This window comes from Piliocolobus tephrosceles, chromosome 17 (assembly GCF_002776525.5).
Source record: "Piliocolobus tephrosceles isolate RC106 chromosome 17, ASM277652v3, whole genome shotgun sequence".
NCBI lineage: Eukaryota > Metazoa > Chordata > Mammalia > Primates > Cercopithecidae > Piliocolobus > Piliocolobus tephrosceles.
The window spans coordinates 52,658,270-52,675,023 of record NC_045450.1 but is presented as its reverse complement, the minus strand read 5'-3'; the positions used below and the strand labels follow the sequence as shown (position 1 = coordinate 52,675,023).

Below are 16,754 nucleotides of genomic sequence, written 5' to 3'. Positions count from 1 at the left end.
GAGTGCAGTGGCACAATCTTGGCTCACTGCAACCTCCTCCTGGGTTCAAGCGATTCTCCTGCCTCAGCCTCCTAAGTAGCTGGGATTACAGGCACCCGCCACCATGCTTGGCTAATTTTTGTATTTTTAATAGAAACAGAGTTTCACTATATTGGCCAGGCTAGTCTCGAACTCCTGACCTCCTGATCTGCCCGCCTTGGCCTTCCAAAGTGCTGGGATTACAGGCGTGAGTTACCGCACCCTGCCTAGTCTGTGTCTCTCTTAAGTAATTCTTCCCCTCCCAAACCACCAACTCCAAAGGCAACAGAATAAAACAAGACATGGCTCAGAGAGAAGAGATGGGCTCAGCCAGGCGCCGTGGCTCACACCTGTAATCCTAGCACTTTGGGCAGCCGAGGCGAGTGGGTCACTTGAGGTCAGGAGTTCAAGACCAGCCTGGCGAATATGGTGAAACCCCATCTCTACTAAGAATACAAAAATTAGCCGGGTGTGGTGGTGGGTGCCTGTAACTCGGGAGGCTGAGGCAGGAGAATCGCTTGAACCCAAGAGGCGGAGATTGCAATGAGCCAAGATGGCGCCACTGCACTCCAGCCTGGGCAACAGAGCAAGACTCTGGCTCAAAAAAAAAGTGATAGGCAGATAGGCCTCTATACATGAAAGGACATAATTCTGAGCTAATTGAGAACTGAAGCATCTTGATATCCCGCCTCATCCTTGTGCAGCCAAATCCCAACCACCGCACGCCAGGTCCCACTTCCAGGTCAGCCTTACATGAACAGAGGATGCAGATAGATCCTGGAGAACCTCAGGGCACTTCTCTTATATCTGAGACCCAGATGGCCTGCCAAGTTCCAGAAACGTTAACAAATTATCAGGATCAGGATGCCTAGCGATGGCTAGCTGACCTCAGACAAAGAAGTTACAGGGAACTTCTAGAGGTTGGAATGAGAGGGAGGCACTTGAATTCCTCCTACTCTTGAGTAACCTTGGAGAAGGAAAAGTATCTTTTTCATCCTGAGGAAAACCCTTGTGATCATTGGGCAATTGTTCACGTCTGTAATCCCAGCACTTTGGGAGGCTGAGGTGGGAGTATCACTTGAACTCAGGAGTTTGAGACCAGCCTGGGCAATATATGGAGATCACATCACTACAAAAAATAAAAATAAAATTAGGCTGGGATCAGTGGCTCACGCCTGTAATTCCAGCACTTTGGGGAGGCCAAGGCAGGTGGATCACCTGAGGTCAGGAGTTCAAGACCAGCCTGACCAATATGGTGAAACCCCCGTCTCTATTAAAATTACAAAAATAGCCAGGCGTGGTGGCGTGCCCCTGTAGTCCCAGCTACTCGGGAGGCTGAGGCAGGAGAGTCGCTTGAACCCCGGAGGCGGAGGTTGCAGTGAGCTGAGATCGTGCCATTGCACTCCAGCCTGGGCGAAAGACCAAGACTCTGTCTAATAAATAAATAAAATAAAATAAAAAATAAAAAATTTGTAATTTTTTATTGTAGTAATACATGCCTGCAGTCCCAGCTACTTGGGAGACTGAAAGGGAGGATTACTTGAGCCCAGGAGGTCGAGGCTACAGTTGGCCACCACTGAGCCACTGTACTCCAACCTGGAGGCGTGGTGGCTCACACCTGTAATCTCAACACTTTAGGAGGCCAACGCAGGTAGATCACCTGAGGCCAGGAGTTCGACCAGCCTGACAAATATGGTGAAACCCCATCTCTAATAAAAATACAGAAATTAGCCAGGTATGGTGGTATGCACCTGTAGTTCCAGCTACTCGGGAGGCTGAGGCAGGAGAATTGTTTGAACCCAGGAGGCAGAGGTTGCAGTGGGCCGAGATTGCACCACAGCACTACAGTCTGGGTGACAGAGCGAGACTGTATCTAAAGAAACAAACAAACAAACAAAAAACTCTCTTGGTCAAGCCACCCAGGGCCACGAAATACGCAAACTAAGCCAGAGCCACAAGCCAGCTCACCTGAAATCTGTGTCCTAGAAAGTACCAATCCAGACAATCTACGGAGAGTCTTGAATTAACTGCTTCTAGTTCTAGATTTCACCTCATTGTCCTGTGGGTAGTCCCTCTTGGATGAACCTGATTTCCATGTCCTCATGGGCCAGAACATGGACTAGGAAAGTTAAATCCAGAGAGAAGGCAGGGTTTGGTAAGATCTGAGCAGCATCCTTGCCTGTTCTTCCCGACCAGGGAAAATAACTGGGCAGAGCAATTCATATGCAAGAAAACATCTAAGTCAAGAGTACTTGGAAGAAGTGACCAGAAATGACCAGAAAAACATTACCTGGGAAAATACTCAAGGGGGAAGAAAAAAAAATGTAGGGGCAGTTGCTTTCTTCACCTTGGGTCTCAATCAGCCCTTCTAAGAGCCCTGATATTCTGCTTGCTTCTGAGGCCAGAGCTGCAGAGATTGAGCTGCTGCCTCTTATTTATTTATTTATTTATTGGGGGAGGGAGTCTTGCTCTGTCGCCCAGGCTGGAGTGCAGTGGCATGCTCTCTGCTCACTGCAACTTCTGCCTCCCGGATTCAAGTGATTCTCCTGCCTCAACCTCCCGAGTAGCTAGCTGGGATTACAGGTGCGCGCCACCATACCCAGCTTTTTTTTTTTTTAAGACAGAGTCTTGCCCTGTCACCCAGGCTGGAGTGCAGTGGCGTGATCTCAGGTCACTGCGATCTCCACTTCCCGGGTTCAAGCAATTCTCCTGCCTCAGTCTCCTGAGTAGCTATCATTACAGACGTGCACCACCACGTCCAGCTAATTTTTGTATTTTCAGTAGAGATGCACTTTCGCCATGTTGGCCATGCTGGTCTGGAACTCTTGACCTCAGGTGATTCGCTGGCCTTGGCCTCCCAAAGTGCTGGGATTGCAGGCGTGAGCCACCGCGCCAGGCCTGAGCTGCTTCTTTAGTCTCTGGAAAGACTGCGGCTCAGAGAAATCAAGGCTTTACATGCCATCTCTCCCCTAGTTCCAAGATCTTCTCTGGACTGGTTCCTAAATTTACCATCTCTCAATCAGAAGCGCCTTGACAAAGGCTATCAGGATAGTATTCTCTGGTCAAAGATAACCCTTCTCCCAGAACTCAGTAGGGTCTCTGATGGCAGCAGTAAGGGCAATTTCATAAAGCAACCACGTTCCTGCCTGTTTATAGGCGGCTCCAGTTGTTGGGAAGTGAGCAAGCAAGTGAGGGGAAGCCAGACTTTCTGCAGCTTCCAGCCCTAGTTCTGCCGCCCAAGCTTCGGAAGGGCCCCACAAAGTCTGAAATCTACATGCTCCACACCAAGGCCCCTTCCAGCCTAGGTTTTGGTTTAGCACTAGGCTCAAGAACCTCAGGCCTGAATTCTACTTTCCCGTGCATTAAATCCCACCTTAACATCCCATTATTACGAAGTCATCCTCTCCTGCGGGGCAATTCCATGTTGCCGCTGGGGCCTGGTCACTGATAGAGAAGGGCGTGGGCTGGGCCTACCCGCCAGGAGCCGCCTCACCCCATCAGGCCCAGGCAGGGGTGAAGTCTCCCGTGGAATCCCCTCCCGCCTCATATTCCCTGACCCTGCCCTCCCTGCGAGAACTCTAGTACGGGCTCCACAGAGGGAGCGGTAAGAAACGTACACTCCCGAGGGGCAGACAAGCAGGGGGCGTTCACCTACACCCCGGCCGGGCTATGGTCGGGAACAGGGTGAGGGGCCCAAGCCCCGGCTGCGGCAGGCGGGCGCCCTTACCCATGCTGACTCTGGAGCGGGCCGGGTGGCGCTGCCCATCCCCGGATCCTTCGTAGGTGGGTAGCAGGACGTGGGACTGGGGTCTGCCCGCTAGCAAGCCTGCAGAGCTTGCGGGGCTCGCGCAGGCCGGGCCAGGCTAGACGGGGCGGGGCCCTAAGGCCCCATCCGGATGGTCCCGACTAGAGAAAAAGGCCCGGCCATGGCGCAGGCCAGTGCACCAGCCACCAGCACGGTACGGCCCAGATAGGCGCCTGGCTGGCTCTCTCTGCGTTCCCCCCGGCCGCCGCCTCACAGGACCGGCGGGAGGCGGAGCCGCGCTCGACACATGGCCCGGGCCCCGCGCGGCTTCGGGCCGCCGGGGGGGGGGAGGGGAGGGGCCGCCCGGGGACTCTCAGCGGAGCCTCCCGGCAGCCCGGAGAGCGGCTCCTGCGGCCCAGCCCCCGCCCCGGCGTGCTGGCCCCGACACTCACCCGAGGGGCTGGCACGATGGCGGCAGCGGCGGCGGCAACCCAGCGCGGTCTGCGACCGACTGTCCCTTCCCCCCTGCCTTCCTTCGCCCGCCCCGCTGCACTCTGGGAGACGCAGTCCCACCGCCCCCCCTTTCCGGCATGAGCACGCCGAGAGAAAACTACAATTCCCGGTGTGCTATGCGCGGAGGCCCAGACACGGCCCGCAGCGCGGGAGGTGAGGCTAAGCCAGGGAGGGAGGCTGCCGGGGCAAGCCCCTGAGAATTGTGGTCTAGTGGAAGCCTCTGGAACACTGGAGGTTGGCGCCAGGCTAGGGTCAGGGCTCAGTTGTTGCCAGGTCTCAGCTGGCTTGGCCCCGCCCGGTCTGTGCACTGGGGTGGGGGTTGGCCCCGCCTCCGTGGGAGCCCAGCCCGGCCCCAAGCTGGCCCAGCTGCCCCTCCCTGGGCCCCTGGGCCGTTTCCGCTCACGAAACCCCTTCCCCTTGGGGCTGTGGCTGCCGCTGCTGCTCTTCCGAGCTGTGTGGCCTTAACCATCCCGGGCGGAACGCAAAGCTCTTGCAATTGTAACATTCGTTCGCCTGCCCCTAGGCGAGCTGGGCCCAAAGCTGGTTTCGAGCAGGAGACTCAGATGTCCCTCAGGTGGGGCTTGGCTGGAGAGGTTACCCTCAAACTTCTACAGTCAGGGGTCCCCAAAACATTCTGTAAGGTTTTTTTGCAGCAGACAGAGCAGCTAAGTGTTTCATTTTTATTAATGAGGAAAGAAATAACTGACTCACCCAAAATTTCCCTGATTTAAGTGACCAGATTGTAAACAGTTCTCTTCCTACCCATTGCCCTTTCCTTTCAACGCCGATTTCATCGTTTCCTTGGTAACACAAGCATTTGTGGTAAGGCCAGTCTCTAGGTCAGACCTGTGCTTGGCAAAGACATCTGCAGCCAACCTGGGGTACCACAGGTAAGGGAAATGGCTGCAAGGCCTCTCCAGGCAACTCCTAGCCTTCCCTCCTGGCCGGAGATCTCTCAGTACTCATGTTCTTCCAGAAGAGTTTTGCACCTTTACCCACCCCTAGGCTACCCCTCCAAGAGATGACCGGACCACGCTTGTTTTTTAAATCTCAGGTCTGTCAACATTACACTTTGCCAGACTAGATGCTTACTACTCAGCTAGTGAGAACTCTGCATTGCCCCACTTGTACATCTGCATCTGGGATCTCCATTGCTCTGTGAACTGTCTTCTTCTCCCTAAGAAGCCAAAACACTGCCCATAACCTCTAAACACCAGAGAGGGTCCAGGGAGTACTGTTGAGAGCCTCAAGGGAGGCAAGGCAGAAACAGCAGAAGTCCCTTCAATAAACAGGAGCTCAAGGATGCACTGAAGAGCATGGCTACAGCCTGGAAAAGGCCTCACTCCAAGGAAGGAAACCCGGAAGATAAGAGACTGGCCCAATAGGAGCAACAAAGGGCACTGCTGTGCTTCCACCACCTGATTGCCAGCCAGATCTAACCCTAGGAAGGCAGAGTTCCAGTCCATCCCCCAACCAGGCACCCACACAACCTATGTTTCACCCCTTCTTATCCACCAGACTTCTTTCCCAACTCAGTGCTAAGGGACTAGAAGGGAAACAGAGACTTGAGTTTTAGGACCATTCCAGCATGTTGCCACAGGCAAGAAGTCCCCAGGCAGATGGCTTTGTCCATAAGTAACAGGAGTCATATTTTATGGGGTCTGAAAGTCTCTATTTGTACCCCACCACCCACAGTAAACCCACAGCTTTAAAGGCATTCACCATGAGACACTGGCTTTGAGCTAAATTACTTGGAGCTACAGACGAAAACAATGTCATCCTTGCCCCTTCAATATCCAATCTAAGAAAAGATAGAAGCTGGGCGGGTGGCTCACACCTATAATCTCAGCACTTTGGGAGGCAGAGGCAGGCGGATCACCTGAGGTCAGGAGTTCCACCAGCCTGGCCAACATGGTGAAATCCTGTCTCTACTGAAAATACAAAAATCAGCCAGATGTGGTGGCCGGCGCCTGTAATCCCATCTACTCCAGAGGGTGAGGCAGGAGAATTGCGTGAAGCCAGGAGGCAGAGGTTGCAGTGAGCTGAGATCATACCATTGCACTCCAGCCCGGGCGACATGAGCAAAGCTCCATCTCAAAAAAAAAAAAAAAAAAAAAAAAATAGAGGCAACCAAGAAAATGAGTCAAGGGATCACACCTCCCAACTTCTTAATGCCCTCTGTGAATACAGATCTGTCACACCAAAGGTGTACCAAGGCCAAGGTATCTATACAAGAGTCCTTGTGCCTAAAGAAGCTCTGGCTAGCTCCAGCTGTGGTCTTACTGGTTCGTAGCGTAACTCCATGCACATGCATACCAGAGGCTGTGCTAAGCCTAAGGGATGTCATGGTGAGCAAAATTCAATCCCAGCTGAGAATTCAAAACCCTCAGAGGCGAACCATCACAATATAGTTTAGTTACCAGTTTGGTCCTTCTTGTTGAAAGGATACAGGGAGATAACCCACGGACAAACTGGGCCCATTTGGTGCAGTTTCCAAACTCTTTAGGGTGACCTGGGCCAGGAACTCTGTGAGGACCTTGTAAGGCCAGGATCCGTGTGCTTAGGGTCCATTTTTGGAAAAACCTGGTCACTGAAGCATCTCTACTTTCAGGGTCAGCCTGGTCTTTCAAATAGGCTGAGGCCTATTTCCCCATGTTTCAAGGACACTTAACTATGTTTTTGTAAAAATAAAATGGCGAGACCCAAATAAAAACCTTACTTTTTGTTTAATTTGTTTTGCCAAACAAACACAGTGAAAACTTTAGTCTGACTAATTGTACAGAAAATAGAATTTGTAACCAGTAGCAAACAAAACAGGATAAACCTAAGTCCCTGGCAAGCTGGATCTCCATCAGCAGGTCATCCAGATCCCCTTGTAAATGGTCTCCTGGGAAAATAAATCCTAGGAAGCAGAGGCACAGATTTACCAGTCCCCATCAGAATCACAGGCTGCACCTGGGAAGGAAAAGCATGAAAAGGAGAACTGATGTTACTTGAATCTCTTATCACTACACATATTAGAGTTGTCTGACTGCTGACCAACCTTAAGGTATGGTTTATCCCAAACCCATAGTCCCTGGACATACCACCTGCATCCCTAGAGGGTAAGTTTCAAGTTCAGTGGTTCTGAAGCCTCTGCTTAACCAGAATCTGCAACAATAACTGGGGAGGAAGGGTAGACAAAGTCATAATTGCTGGTGTCACCAGGGCAGAGTCTAAGGCCCCAGCTTCCACTTCAGGAGGAAACAGTTGAGGATGCCAGGTCACCAGCAAGAGAGTCCAGCTGCCTTAAGCCTCAGTACTGTCAGCCAGTGCCCCAGGAGTATAGAGGAGTTCAACAATGGCCTGCAGTCCCCTGGCTGGATGGGGTCTGGGAGTCCAGCAGGCCGCCGGGACACCAGTTTACATTCCATGCTTCTTGCGGATGACAGCCATGGCAAGCAGCCGATCCTTCTCGCGCAGTTCTTCGCGCAGCTTGGCCTCGGTGAGACGCAGGTGGCGAATGCTGCCTTTCATCTCTTTCATCTTCACTTCCATCAGCGCCAGGATGTCCCGCTGCTCATTCAGCTTGCGCAGGAGCTCCTCCTCCGTGGTGCCTGACGACAAGGAGTACGAATGGTCGGAGCCAGTATCAGGGAAACCCTCTTCTCCTACCACCACCAACTGGGGGCCCATAGGGCACTCGGCAGCCTCCAGCCCTGCGGTAGCAGCCTGTAACTCCGACGCGGCGGCCGCAGCGGCTGCGCCCTCTGTGGCTGCAAACTCAACTTGCACTGTAAGATCGATGGGCTTCACGTCTTCTCCAGTGGGAGTGATGGGCGCCGGCGGCACGGATCCCGGAGCCTGACTGCTGTCTACAGCGGCCTGAAGGGTAAGAAGCACGGCCGCGGAAGCAGACACCAGGTTCGGCTGCAGCTGGGCAGTGGAGGCAGAGGGTGACGCCTGCTGCTGCTGCTGCTGTTGCTGCTGCTGCTGCTGCTGTTGTTGCTGCTGCTGCTGCTGCTGCTGCCTGCGGCGGGCGGCCGCGGCCCCAGCGGGTCTGCGCGCTACTTTGCGCTCATTGACGCCGCGCAGCGGGAAGATGGTGGGGACGCGTACCGTGTAGGTCTTGCGGCCGCCCTGGAAGTGAACGCTGCAGAGACGGTGGCCTGTGGTGGGCTGGAAGGTGGAGAAGCACCCACTGACGCCGGCACGCGACACGTTCTTGAGCCAGAGGCGCCGCAACTCAGCGTCCTTTGGAAACGTGTAGAAGTGCAGCGCCTTGTCCCGGTGCGAGTTGTTGTAGCAGCCTGGCACGCAGCACGTAAAGCCAGGCATGGCTGCGCCTCGCGGCCCGGCCCGGCCCACCGGCCTCCTGCGCCCTTCGACGGCCCAGTGGCTCCGCCGCCGCCCGCCCCTCGACGGGCGGCGCCGCGCGAGGCCTTGGGAGGTATCCCACCACTGCCGCTCGGCGCAGCCGGCCCGGCCGGCGCCCCGTGCCCAGAATACGCTTCCTGCAGGCCCGCGCCGCGCCGCCCGCCTGGCTGCCCGCCTGCGCTCGGGAGTCGGCCCCGGGGACGCCGCGAAGGACCGCCTGAGAAAGAGACTACGCCCCCCACAATGCCCTGCGCCAGGAGCCGCTCACTTCCGGGGCGGGTGTGTGCGGATTCCGGCCGCCTTCCAAGGCACTGCGCCAGCCTCCGAAGACCAGATTCTTTCTCCAGCCCGGCTTGTCCCCGGCGGGCAAGAGAGGCTTATTAGGTTGGAAGGCTGTCGCCTGGACTGCTCCTTACGAGGACCGGAATCCTGATAGGGGCGTGGAGCGGGGCGGTGCGCGCCTCACCGGTGCGCAAGCGCGGTGGGTATATGCCCATGGAGACTACAAATCCCGTGATGCCTCGCGCTCAACTGGGCGCCTGCGACCAGAAGCGCCGCCTAAGGGAAAGATCGAGTTACTGCGGACCAGGATTCGGGCGAGATTGTGCTGTTTGCCAGAACCAGTTCCCCAGCCCTGAGTGCCTTTGAGTCGACGGCATTGCTGCAGCAGAGGGAGACGAAACCTGGGCCTCGGCGCCCCGAACGGTCTCAGGAGCCCCTTTGTCTGCGTTGGGGACTCTTCTGATTCAGCTGCTGCCTGCGTTGACTCACTGACCTAAACAAAGTCTCCAAAAGACGCCTACTATGTGGCTGACCCAGTGCACGGAGTTTCCGGGAGTCAGACCGACTGGGCTCCTCTCTTGGAGCTGACTGCCTAGACGGATGAGCGTCTGTCTTTTGGATAATAGGTCTGAATGCACGCGAATGGATGTCTACTCACAGAAAGTAATCGCTCTAAAGGAATGAACAGGAGAGCAGAGAAATGGGAGGGGGGGAGGGGGGTGGCCAGGAATAAAAAACGAACGAAAGCTTGGGTAGGGAGAAGTACCCAGTTCTTGTCCCGGGAACCAGTCTGTAAGGCCACATGGCAGAAAAGAGCTAGGCTCCGCCCTTAAAGAACCTGGAAGGGGGTGGCCCGGGTCGACCAAGCGTAGGAAAATACCAAACTGGGACATGTTAAGGATTTGGGGTTTTATTCTGCAGGCCACACTGAGAGCTATTAAAGGATTTAATGCGAAAGGATTTGCATTGTAACAATACACGTCCCCCCACCTCAACTTATTTGAGGCAAATTTGTGTGTGTGTGTGTAAAGGAGTCTCACTCTGTCGCCAGGTTGGAGTGCAGTGGTGAGATACCGGCTCACAGCAACGTCCGCCTCCTGGGTTCAAGCAATTCTCCTGCCTCAGCCTCCCGAGTAGCTGGGACGACAGGCGCACGCCGCCATGCCCGGCTATTTTTTTTTTTTTTTTTTTCTCAGTAGAGAAGGGGTTTCACCATGTTTCCCAGGCTGGTCCCGAACTCCTGAGCTCAGGTAATCCACCAGCCTCGGCCTCCCAAAGTGCTAGGATTACAGGCGTGAGCTAGGATCACAGCGCCTGGCCGGGGAAAATGTTTTAAAGAACACAAAATGTTGTGGAAAGCCAGGGAGGGGCCAGGCAGTCCTTCAGGGGAATTACCTGCAAACTAGCCCTCCTCTGCTGAGTTCTTCCTTCTCCCAATTTTTTTTTTTTTTTTTTTTTTTTTTTTTTTTTTGAGACGGAGTCTCGCTCTGTCACCCAGACTGGAGTGCAGTGGCCAGATCTCAGCTCACTGCAACCTCTGCCTCCCGGGTTCAGGCCATTCTTCTGCCTCAGCCTTCCAAGTAGCTGGGACTACAGGCGCCCGCCACCGCGCCCGGCTAGTTTTTTGTAATTTTTTTAGTAGAGATGGGGTTTCACCGTGTTAGCCAGGATGGTCTTGATCTCCTGACCTCGTGATCCGCCCGTCTCGGCCTCCCAAAGTGCTGGGATTACAGGCTTGAGCCACCGCGCCCGGCCCTTCTCCCAATTTTTAAAAAACTTTTATTTTTGGTTCGGGGGTACGTGTGAAGATTTATTGCATAGGTGAAGTCGTGTCACTGCGATTTGTTGTACAGATTATTTCATCACCCAGGTATTAAGCCCAGTACCCAATAGTTATCTTTTCTGCTCCTCTCTCTCCTCCCACCCCCCTCCCTCAAGTAGACCCCAGTGTCTGTTGTTCCCTTCTTTGTGTTCATGAGTTCTCATCATTTAACTCACACTTGTGAGAATATGTGGTATTTGGTTTTCTGTTCCTGCATTAGTTTGATAAGGATAATGGCCCCCAGCTCCATCCATATTCCCACAAAAGACATGATCTTGGTCTCCTCCCAATTTTTCTTGTCTTTCTTTACCCTTTCACCTCTCACTCCTCATTTTTTCTCTCCTGGTAGCAGGTGACAGGCATAAAATGGAAACCTAATATACATTATTTCTAATTATAGTATTTGACATAAAAACAAAATAGGGCCGGACGCGGTGGCTCACACCTGTAATCCCAGCATTTTAGGAGGCCGTGGCGGGTGGATCACGAGGTCAGGAATTTGAGACCAGCCTGGCTGATATAGTGAAACCCCGTCTCTACTAAAAATACAAAAAAATTAGCCGGGCGTTGTCTCAGGCACCTGTAATCCCAGCTACTCGAGAGGCTGAGGCAGGAGAATCGCTTGAACCTAGGAGGTCGAGGTTGCAGTGAGCCGAGATCACACCACTGCACTCCAGCCCAGGTGACAGTGCGAGACTCTGTCTCAAAAAAAGAAAAAAAAAAAAAAAAAGGCTGTGCTTGGTGGCTCAGGACTGTAATCGCAGCACTTTGGGAGGCCAAGGCAAGCGGATTACTTGAGGTCAGGAGTTCGAGACCAGTCTGGCCGACATTATGAAACTCCGTCTCTACTAAAAATATAAATCCAGAAATCCAGAAAAAATCCAGAAATGAGTTCTCTACTATGGGTAGCCCCTGGTAAAAGATACACATTCATTTGGGTGAATCATTTATACAACAGCATAAACATGAACACACATATTACATGTTTGTTTATGTATTTATTTATTTGAGATGGAGTTTCGTTCTTGTTGCTCAGGCTGGAGTGTAGTGGTGTGATCTCGGCTCACTGCAACCTCCACCTCCTGGATTCAAGAGAGTCTCCTGCCTCAGCCTCCCAAGTAGCTTGGATTACAGGCGCCGGGCACCATGCACAGCTAATTTTGTGTATTTTTAGTAGGGACAGGGTTTCACCATGTTAGACTGGCTGGTCTCCAACTCCTGACCTCATGTGATCCACCCACCTTGGCCTCCCAAAGTGCTGGGATTACAGGCATGAGTCACCGCGCCCAGCCTATTTATTTATTTTATTTTTATTTTTATTTCTCTTAGAGGATGTCTCACTCTGTTGCCCAGGCTGGAGTGCAGTGGTGCAATCCTGGCTCACTGCAACCTCTGCCTCCTGGGTTCAAGCAATTCTCCTGCCTTAGCCTCCCAGGTAGCTGGGATTATAGGCGTGCACCACCACGCCCAGCTAATTTTTGTTTTGTGGTTTTTGTTTTTTTTTTTAGGTGGAGTTTTGTTCTTGGTCACGCTGGAGTGAAGTGGCAGAATATAGGCTCACTGCAACCTCCGCTTCCCGGATTCGATCAATTCTGCCTCAGCCTCCCAAAATGCTGGAATTACAGGTGTGAGCCACCGCACTTGGCCTTTTTTTTTTTTTTTGAGACAGACTCTCACTCTGTCACATAGACTGGAGTGCAATGGCACGATCTCAGCTCACAGCAACCTTCATCTTCCAGGGTCAAGCCATTCTCCTGCCTCAGTCTCCCAAGTAGCTGGGACTACAGGCATGTGCACCATGCCTGGCTAATTTTTGTGATTTTAGTAAAGATGGGGTTTCATGTTGTCCAGGCTGGTCTCGAACTCCTGACCTCAGGTGATCAGCCTGCCTTGGCCTCCCAAAGTGCTGGGATTACAGGCATGAGCCACCGTGCCTGGCCATGTTTAAATTTTTATAAAACGTGTGTAATAGAGATAAAATTCAGCAAAAGATCATTGTAACTGTTATGGTTCAAACTACCTGTCTCAGGACTCACCTTGCTCAAAAAGTGGTGAGAGGCCAAATTGATGTAATTTCTTTATGCACAGAATATTAAAATTATGCCCAATGAAACTCTAATTTCCAGTACATAAAATCACCTGTCACCTACACTTAATCTTCTAACTCAAAGCATATCTGGAATGCATGGCTTTCTCTTCACCTCCACTGCCCAGCTCATTCTCTGTCTTAATCACCCCTGGAGAAAGGCAAGAACCTCGTCGCATGTCTCCCTGCCTCCAATCTTGCCTCTCCTGCAATCTTTCCTTCACATGGCTGCCAAATAAAATCTGATATGTCATACCTCTGCTTAAATTCCTCCAGTGGCTTCCTATTCCATTTAGAATAATGTCCAGACTCACTGAGCATGGTGGCTCATGCCTGTAATCCCAGCACTTTGGGAGATTGAGGTGGGCGAATCACCTAAGGTCAGGAGTTCAAGACCAACACGGAGAAACCCTGTCTCTACTAAAATTACAAAATTAGCCAGGCGTGGTGGCACACGCCTGTAATCCCAGCTACTTGGGAGGCTGAGGCAGGAGAATTGCTTGAACCCAGGAGGCAGAAGTTGCTTTGAGTCAAGATGGTGCCATTGCACTCCAGCCTGGGCAACAAGAGCGAAACTCCATCTCAAAAAAAAAAAAAAAAAAGAATAATGTCCAGACTCTTTCCCAGAGCTTGCAAGACCCCACATTAGTTTAGCCCTGCCATTCTCTTTTACTCCTCCCTGCCTCACTTCATCCCAGTAATTTTTTTAAAACAAGTAATTATAATATTTAATTATGTGAACAAACAGAATACTGCTATGCAAAGAATGAAGCTCATGGTTGGTTTGTTTATTTATTTTTGAGACGGAGTCTCACTCTGTCGCTCAGGCTGGAGTGCGATCTTGGCTCACCGCAACCTCCACCCTACGAGTTCAAGTGATTGTCCTGCGTGAGCCACCACGCCCAGCCAAAGCTCATGTTTTAATTTTTTTTGAAACATGTTTGACCAGCCTAGGCAACATGGCGAAACTCTGCCTGTACATAAAATACAATAATTAGCTGGGCATGGTGGCTTACTCTGGGTATTTCAACTACTCAGAAGGCTGAGGTGGGAGGGTGGCTTGAGTTCAGAAGGTTGAGATCTGCAGTGAGCTGTGATCCCACCATTGCACTCCAGCATGGGTGACAGAGCGAGACCCTGTCTCAAGAAAAAAAAAAAAAAAAAGGCCTGGCGCAGTAACTCAACGCCTGTAATCCCAGTACTTTGGGAGGCCAAGGAGGGCGGATCACCTGAGGTTAGGAGTTGGAGACCAGCCTGGCCAACATAGCGAAATCCCGTCTCTACTAAAAATACAAAAAATTTTGCAGTGGTTCAATCCCAACACTTTGGTAGGCTGAGGCAGGTGGATCACGAGGTCAGGAGATTGAGATCATCCTGGCTAACACGGTGAAACCCCATCTGTACTAAAAATACAAAAGATTAGCCGGGCGTGGTAGTGGGTGCCTATAGTCCCAGCTACTCGGGAGGGTGAGGCAGGAGAATGGTGTGAACCTGGGAGGCAGAGCTTGCAGTGAGCCGAGATTGCGCTACTGCATTCCAGCGTGGGCGACAGAGCGGGACTCTGTCTCAAAAAAAAAAAAAAAAAAAAATAGGCTGGGCAGGGAGGCTCACGCTTGTAATCCCAGCACTTTGGGAGCCTGAGGCAGGCGGATCACCTGAGGTCGGGAGCTCAAGAGCAGCCTGACCAACATGGAGAAACCCCATCACTACTAAAAATACAAAATCAGCCAGGTGTGGTGGCACATGCCTGTAATCCCAGCTACTTGGGAGGCTAAGGCAGGAGAATCACTTGAACCCAGGAGGCGGAGGTTGCGGTTACCCGAGATCACGCCATTGCACCCCAGCCTGGGCAACAAGAGCAAAACTCCGTCTCAAAAAAAGAAAAAAAAAAAATTAGCCAGGCGTGGTAGTAGGCACCTGTAATCCCAGCTACTTGGGAGGCTGAGGCAGGGAGAATTGCTTGAACCCAGGAGGCAGAGGTTGCAGTGAGCTGAGATCGCAGCACTACAGTCCAGCCTGGGCAACAAAGTGAGACCCCATCTCAAAAAAAAAAAAAGTTTGTTTTTTTCCATATTATTCAGTAGTTCATGGTTTTACCAGAAAATGAACAAATAATTTAAAACTGCAGGCTGGGGCCGGGTGTGGTGGCTCATGCCTGTAATCCCAGCACTTTGGGAGGCCGAGACAGGCGGATCACGAGGTCAGGAGTTCGAGACCATCCTGGCTAACACGGTGAAACCCTGTCTCTACTAAAAAATACAAAAAGCCAGCTGGGCGAGGTGGCTGGCACCTGTAGTCCCAGCTACTTGGGAGGCTGAGGCAGGAGAATGGCGTAAACCCGGGAGGCGGAGCTTGCAGTGAGCTGAGATCCGGCCACTGCACTCCAGCCCGGGCGACAGAGCAAGACTCCGTCTCAAAAAAAACAAACAAACAAAAATACAAAAATTAGCTGGGCATGGTGGTGTCTGCCTGTAATCCCAGCTGCTCAGGAGACTGAGGCAGGAGAACGTTTCAAAAAAAACAAAAAACAAAAACAAACAACTGCATTTAGGTAGTAACCATGGAAATATGTCTGCAGAAGGATAGCAAATTGAGTCAGATAACACAGATATTGGATCTAAATGACAAGGAATATTGATAGCTTTTTCTCTACAGTTCTCTTATTTTGAGAAGCAATAATCTAATTTTTTTGCTTATTTTTGTTTTTTTTTTTTTCGAGATGCAGTCTTGCTTAGTTGCCCAGGCTGGAGTATTGTGGCCGGATCTCAACAACCTCTGCCTCCCAGGGTTCAAGCGATTCTCCTGCCTCAGCTTCCAGAGTAGCTGGAATTATAGGTGTATGCCACTACACCCGGCTAATTTTTTTTTTTTTTTTTTGAGACGGAGTCTCACTCTGTTGCCCAGGCTGGAGTGCAGTGGCGCGATCTTGGCTCACTGCAAGCTCCGCCTCCCGGGTTCACGCCATTCTCCTGCCTCAGCCTCCCCAGTAGCTGGGACTACAGGCGCCCACCACTGCGCCCAGCTAATTTTTTGTATTTTTAGTAGAGACAGGGTTTCACTGTGGTCTCGATTGCCTGACCTTGTGATCCACCCGCCTCGGCCTCCCAAAGTGCTGGGATTACAGGCGTGAACCACCGCGCCTGGCCCACCTGGCTAATTTTTATGTTTTTAGTAGAGACGGGGTTTTACCGTGTTGGCCAGACTAGTCTTGAATTCCTGACCTCAAGTGATCCGCTGCCTCACCCTCCCAAAGTGCTGGGATTACAGGCATGAGCCACCATGCCTGGACTTCTTGGCTCAGTTTTTTTTAACACAAGCACAAATATGCCCATGCCTGTGTCAGGTATCTGATAATTTACACTTGATCTTGGTGCAGATTTTGGGAAAGCGAACTCCACGGGATACTCAGAAACCAAGTTCTAATTCAGTTGCCATGAAAACTTAAGGTGAGGGGATTGTCAGTCAGTGAAAAATACGGAGGAAAACACTAACAGAATATGGTAAGCATCTCTAGCATTAACAATTTTTATTGGCTGGGTGCGGTGGCTCACGCCTGTAATCCCAGCACTTTGGGAGGCCGAGGCAGGCAGATCACCTGAGGTCAGGAGTTTGAGACCATCCTGACCAACATGGAGAAAAACCCATCTCTATTAAAAATACAAAATCAACCGGGGTGTGGTGGTGCATGCCTGTAATCCCAGTTACTCGGGAGGCTGAGGCAGGAGAATTGCTTGAACCTGGGAGGTGGAGGTTGCGGTGAGCCGAGATTGGGCCATTGCACTCCAGCCTGGGCAACAAGAGCAAAACTCTGTCTCAAAAGAAAACCCAATTTTTGGCCCGGCGCGGTGGCTCAAGCCTGTAATCCCAGCACTTTGGGAGGCCGAGACGGGCGGATCACGAGGTCAGGAGATCGAGACCATCCTGGCTAACAC

General features: G+C 52.0%; 2 protein-coding genes across 8 annotated transcripts in view; both read right to left on the bottom strand.

Annotated features, from left to right (window-relative positions):
* The window catches only part of NUTF2 (nuclear transport factor 2), a 30,351-nt gene extending 25,887 nt beyond the window's left edge, over positions 1-4,464 (bottom strand). For 3 of the 7 annotated variants that reach the window (XM_023210209.2, XM_023210208.2, XM_023210210.2), the window contains exon 1: positions 3,746-4,188. Coding sequence is in view for 1 of the 7 variants with exons in the window: in XM_023210204.2 (XP_023065972.1) it covers positions 4,216-4,355 (140 nt within the window). In the remaining 6 variants the exon portion in view is untranslated. Of the gene's footprint in view, positions 1-3,745; positions 4,189-4,215 lie in introns of those variants that run through there. The other 4 variants (XM_023210206.2, XM_023210204.2, XM_023210205.2 and 1 more) reach the window with 4 other exon arrangements.
* Positions 4,465-6,983: 2,519 nt separating this feature from the next.
* On the bottom strand, positions 6,984-9,061 carry THAP11 (THAP domain containing 11). Its single transcript, XM_023210203.3, has 2 exons — positions 7,363-9,061; positions 6,984-7,231 (listed from the first exon to the last, which is right to left on the bottom strand). The coding sequence occupies exon 1, from the start codon at positions 8,591-8,593 to the stop codon at positions 7,679-7,681; it is 915 nt and encodes a 304-aa protein (XP_023065971.1). The 5' UTR covers positions 8,594-9,061; the 3' UTR covers positions 6,984-7,231; positions 7,363-7,678.
* Between the last annotated feature and the right edge of the window lie 7,693 nt (positions 9,062-16,754).